At 48.5% G+C, this 6000-nt stretch overlaps 1 protein-coding gene across 1 annotated transcript in view; it reads right to left on the bottom strand.

The window, feature by feature from the left end:
- Positions 1-609: 609 nt before the first annotated feature.
- LOC126533156 (protein Skeletor, isoforms B/C-like) overlaps positions 610-6000 on the bottom strand; it is a 34201-nt gene continuing 28810 nt past the window's right edge. Inside the window, exons 13-15 of the mRNA XM_072289548.1 lie at positions 5765-5825; positions 3463-3635; positions 610-959 (exon numbers count right to left, since the gene is read on the bottom strand). Coding sequence (XP_072145649.1) covers positions 792-959; positions 3463-3635; positions 5765-5825 — 402 coding nt within the window. The 3' untranslated portion in view covers positions 610-791. The remainder of the gene's footprint in view (positions 960-3462; positions 3636-5764; positions 5826-6000) is intronic.

Genomic DNA, 6000 nt, shown 5'->3' with positions numbered 1-6000 from the left:
GAGAAAGTGGATAGCAGCGCCTCTCCTCGACAGAAGTAGTCACTGCGCTTAAACAGCTCCACGGCAATTCTCCAGAAAAAAATTAACGCTTTGCTGCCCTTTGCGAAGGAGGCAGGCATCCTTCCTTTCACCTGATCCCTTACCCCTATCTTAGGCCACGGGCCATCCCTTCTAATAAATGTTCAATCAATCAATCAATCAATCAATCAATCAATCAATCAATCAATCAATCAATCAATCAATCAATCAATCAATCAATCAATCAATCAACGGCAATTCTCGCTAAGCGTAGCGCCTTCTTCAGCAGAGCAGCAGCGGTGGTGGCGTGAAGGAAGAGCTTCGAGTCGAGGATCGTCTTGGGAATACGGTAGTAACTATGAGGCAGCTTAAAATAATTTTTTTTCTTTCGTGTCCCTATATCAGCTATCGACATAAATAAAGAGAGAATTGGTGCGTGGTTCGTCCTTTCATCCTCGCTAAAGCTCGCTACTTGCGCGTGATTGTTTTGCTGTTTAATCCTCCAAGCATACGGTTGAAACGGGAGACAATTCAAGCATATGTGCACATCCTAGTCGACGCTTAGGGTAAAACAAGAAAAAGGTCGCAGACTTGCGAATCATTTACTCGTTGTCTTGGCTAAAACGGCAAAGAAGGCAACTTGTGTACGGCGTTGTGCGCAGGCACGAACGATATCGCGGAAACTAAGGCAGGAATGTTACGAAAACAAATTACAAAGATAAGAAAAAAAAAAAACGCCACAACAGCGTTAACAAGAGAGGGGGCGGCGGGTGTCAGGGCACCCGCGAGAGGACGCAGCCGACGAAAAGCAGCAGCGGCGACAAAAGGACAGGCCTGGTCGCTCGGCCCGACTCGTCCTCGATGATTTCACCGAGAGGCTTGTCCTCCTCGCCAGCATTGGTCACCGATATCTTCCAGCCAAGGAAGTAGTGCGTGAAACACTGCACGCACGGTGGCAAAGCGATGCCGACGTTATCATGGCATCACGCATGCACACGAAAGAAAAAGAAGTTGTACAGATAACATCGAAGATGATTATAGCCAAAGTAAGCGAATAGCTTTCTGAAACCGCCGATCTGCGAAAATTTTTGGCGCAACGTTTGTTCCCGTTTCTTTGCGGTCACGGCAGCCTGCCATTGACGCCGAGCCTTGGGTTGCTTTCCGCCCCTGCGGCGAGCGTCGGCGTCAGCGCCCTCGTAACCGAGCGAACGAGCACCGCAAAGGATGAAAGAGCGAACGCGGAGCGCGCGTGAGACACGGCGACACCGAAGAGAGCGCGAGGAGGAAAGCGGAGGAGGAAGGTGTGGTGAAAGCGTAAGAAGAAAAGCGTATAGTACCGCGCAAGACTTTCTCTGCGGCGACGATAGCTACGACATGGCGCTAGAGTGGCGCGCGTCGTTTGTTCACCGATGACGCCACCGACACCATATATGAAAACAAAGTGCTGCATGAGCGGAGGCCTGTCTGCGGCGGCTGCTGCTGTGAATTGCACCTACATGTCACCCACGCGCTGCCTCTCGCGATCTGCCGATTAGCGAGGCAGTCGCGCCACACTTCGCTCTGTTTGCAACGTGCCGCACGAGACAGAATGTTCTGGTCCTGGTCTGGGACTTGAACCTGGTCCTGGTCTGGGACCTGAAAATTTGTCCTGGTGTGGGGCTCGAACCCGGGACCACCGCCTTTCCGGGGCAGCCGCTCTACCATCTGAGTCAACCGGGCGGCTGGCAGGTGGCAGGGCGAAGTCGAATTTATCAACAACTCGAAGCCAGCTTTTTCTTCAAGGAACCCGTATGGGTCTCCTTGCAGTATATGCTACGTTTGGGTGGATGTGTCATTTTCCCTTTATTTACTTCTCTCCATCTTGCGGGTTTCCACAGAACTATTACGTCGAACTCTAGCATTTGCTTCCAGTTGATGTACTCGACTTCGCCTTGCCATCTGCTAGCCGCCTGGTTAGCTCAGATGGTAGAACGGCTGCCCCGGCAAGGCGATGGTCCCGAGTCCGAGTCCCGCACCAGAACCAATTTTCCTTCAACTGTGAGGCTTTTCTTTCGAGGAACCCGTATGGGTTTCTTTTGTAGTAATTGCTACGTTTGGATGGATGTCTCATCTTCTCTTTATTAATGAATATAGTCCGTCTACCAACTACGGAAACGGCGACCGAGAGAACCACGGAAAGCTATTCGTTTTAAACGTCTGTGGAAAAAGCGGGCGCCTGTCCGTGTATTAATTTGCGCTAAACTCCTTAATTATTATGCCGATTTCTAGAGTCGTGCTACAGGTAAAGAAACGAAAGCAAATGAGTGAGCATATTAACGTGGAATTACCAAAAAGAAATAGAAATATCACGAAGTGGGATGCTGCTGTAGAGGTTTTGCTTGAGCTAGCTGGTCAGACAGTGATGCAAGTGTTACGGCGCCAGAAAAAAGAAAAGGAGGACAAAATACACATCGGTAGGACGGGCACCAAGGTCAGGTTATGATGCATGAGCTGTGTATGGTGTATGGCGATGCTTGAGGTGCACGATGATTAGGATGATGTGCGTCAAGTGCGCCCGTGTTTGCGACTCACAAACACGTTAGCGCGGTCCGCAAGGACACAGAAAGACGACAAAAGGCATGTGACCGCAACTGTGGCAGAAAATATCTAATCGCATCGTTACTGAATAACAGCTGTGGTTCGAAAAAGGAATGTCGCCGGAGCCAATATTTCGACAAACAAACGTCCTCGCAAGGGCTGAAACCTGACCAAGTTCCCTTGCCGGAACGTTGGCCCCAGCGACATTCCCTGTTCTATGCCAGCGTTATTCAATTGAGGCCTCTGTATTTTTTTTTACCTTCCGTCTTGCTAGGATAGCACCGTTAGGATCCCCCCCGTAAGCATAATAAGGACGGAGACTGCCGATGTTATAACGCTTGGTCTTCCTCTCGCCACGGCATCAGCCATCTACGGGCACGCGATATTGTTACTGTCCGTCCTGGTGCCTTGCGCGTGCGCTGGAGCGTGGATCTTTTGCTTTCGATCCCGTGCACTCCTTCCATTGTGCCCGAGTGTATGGTAGATGTGTACATCCCCTCAAGGGGCAGCATGCAAGGGAACACCGAAATTGCCTTCAAGAGGTCGTGGTGGCTAAGCATAACGTCACATCCTTAGCGCAAATGCGTTCAACGACGTGAAATTTTCGACGGCAAAGCTACTTGTTACATATCAACACGTCAGATTAGAGGCAGCGAGTTGCGATTAATCATCGCTTAAACGCGAATTCGGTGTCCCCGCTTTCCCTTTCTTCATAGCCAGGAAATGTCCGCGAGAATAGTATACTATAGATGACGTATATACGCCCAGATCTTTACGGTCGTGTGGGCATGCTGAGGTGCGCGCGCAGTTCACTCGGAATAAGGAGCGCTTGGTGCGAACACTTTGGAAACGCATGGCGCCGAATACCTGGTAGTATACGACGTTCGGCGTGTTTGAGTCCGGGGTCCAGCTGAATTGTCCCGGCTGACCTGGCTTACACTCCAGCTTCAGCGTCTTGTTGTATTCCTCCCACGTGGTGGCCTTGTCGCTCGCGCCATTCGGGTCTTCTTTCCACTCGCAGAGGCGACCCGTGGCCACGCCTGCAGGTCGAGAGCTTCCATCTCAAATATGAATGACAGAGCGGAAATTGTGGAACGCAGATAATAGAGATTTTCCGTTTCCGTTGTCAGCGATTAGCTAAGAAAATGACAATGGCACATAAGAGAGCAAAGAGGAGACCCGTAGCCTCCGAGATCGTCCCGACCTCGGAGGCCATGGTCTCACCTTCATTTTGTTACGAGACGAACGAAGATGACACCACCCTATTGCACAGTCGAGACGAACAAGGAAAGCCTCAGCCCATAGTCGACGTCTCCGCGAGGAGACTTCTATTGGTCAGGGCAAAATTCCGGGCGCATACAAGCCCTCTGTCGAATAGTTTATCGGCTTCCCTGTCGTGTGCGGAGGTCGTGCTTTCCTTAGCTTCGTTGTCTGTTGTCGTCACATGGTCGCTACTAGCGAGAAATCGTGCCATCTCGCTACTTCGCGCCGTCTCACTTTTCACTTCAAGTTTTTTTAGTTTTTTTTTACATAATGAAAAAAAATGCGTAGCATTAAGTACCGAAGCCAGCGTTCAAGAATGAGCGACGCAGTAGTGTATGGGATATATAATAAGTAATAATAATAATAATAACCGCCAGAAGTCTTTTGACAAGCACCGAAATGTCTGTGCCACAAGAACGTTTTCGCATCGTTCAGCTGTCTGAACATGGCCATAGTGGACTGGGATCTAACCCTCGACTCTATTCTCAGCAAATGACACAGCTACAGAGTCGCCATGTTGGGTACATTTAACTAATACACAAGTGACGTAGCCTTAAGAATGCTAACAAGCACCACATGCAGCCACAGTAGATGATGCGGAGCATATCTTGAGTGAGGAGCCAAGGGATACAACATCTGGTGAGCCCGCTTGAAGTTGGTTAAGGAGAGACCTACGACATGTAATCCGAGGTCACGTCGGCGACCTGGTTGAGTGGCCTAACACAGTGGCCTGCGTTTATTCCTTGAAATTGCTAAAAAAGAAAGAAAATATTTCTTTGCGCATACCGCAGCTTTGCTATTGCTTAATGGGGCCACACGACACGAAATTTTTTAGCTGGCATTATGCATCGCGTATTAAACCGTACGCGTCCCACAGCATGCCGGGGAAATTTGGGTGCATTCGTTGGAGCAGAAATATTGTACTTGAAATTTTTTATGCTCCAGTTGTGCCGTAAATCAGCTAGGCAACACTGAGTGATGAAATCAAAATGATGAAAAAGGACTCGCTCGTGTAACATAAGCCGATCTCGAAGGCCGCGCTTTCGTGTACTACGAACACCGGTACTGACTCCAGGAGCTGGAAATAGGTGTAACTACCATGCATCGCGTTTTTTTTTTTTGCATATGCGTCTCGACTGTTTGCAGCTGCTATTCATCCCGCGAGCGAAGGAACGGCGGGCACAATTCAACGGCTTCGCCCTAGCTGCGCCATCCGGTGTCAGAGCGTGCGGAGAAAGACGTCCGACGTGGTCTTGTATTGACGTAATATACTTCTGCGGAAACCCGCAAGGTGGAGAGAAATAATTAAGGGAAAATGAGACATCCACCCATTCGTCCACCCAGACATCCACATGCGGTCTTGTATTGTCTCAAAGCAGAAGACAGATCGGTCTAAACGAGAGACTACAAGCAAAAATCACAGGTTGTGTTGTAGGATTCCACCGGAAAACCGAAAACAAAGCTTAATTGCCTTACCCATTTTGTTTCTCCAATGTTTCGAAAATCTTTGTCGTTGTCCCACAGCTAATAATTTACCGTACTCTGTTAAGCAGGCGGGGAACAGTCCGTTGCTAAGAAATATTTGGTTGATTTTGAATATTCGAAAACGCCGAATAGTAAGTTCCTTTTCTGAATAATAATACGAATAGTCAGACGTGTAATATTTGATTCGTATTCGTAACTACGAATATTTTCCCACCCCAAATTTCTCAAACGTAAAACTTTGCATGGAGGCCTGCTCCACAAGTACCCTATCTGAAAATATGGCAATTTAAGCGGTCTAAAATTTCGTTGCAATTGAACTATATGAATACACGCAAACATCCCCTTTAAAAGGGGATGCTTGCGTGGATTCATGGGTTCGCATAAGAAATGCATATATGTGGCGCAAAAATGTCCCACTTACCCTTGGAGACGACGGGATTACCCTGAGCGTCAAGGGATACGCCAGCGAACAGGAGATGTCCCTGAGAAAGGGAGAACAAAAAAAAAGGAACTTGTATTTAAAATTGTGGTTGCAGATGTTTCAGTCACGTTTCTTGGCTCGCATTTTTTTTTACTTTAACGTTCGCTTACATTGGGCCATATACTAATGCGAGCAGCATGTTACGATCTAGGAGATGGGCCGAACCTGGGATCGAA

The sequence above is a fragment of the Dermacentor andersoni genome, chromosome 7 (genome assembly GCF_023375885.2).
Source record: "Dermacentor andersoni chromosome 7, qqDerAnde1_hic_scaffold, whole genome shotgun sequence".
NCBI lineage: Eukaryota > Metazoa > Arthropoda > Arachnida > Ixodida > Ixodidae > Dermacentor > Dermacentor andersoni.
The sequence above is the reverse complement of the archived record's forward strand: the minus strand, read 5'-3'. Positions and strand labels throughout refer to the sequence as shown.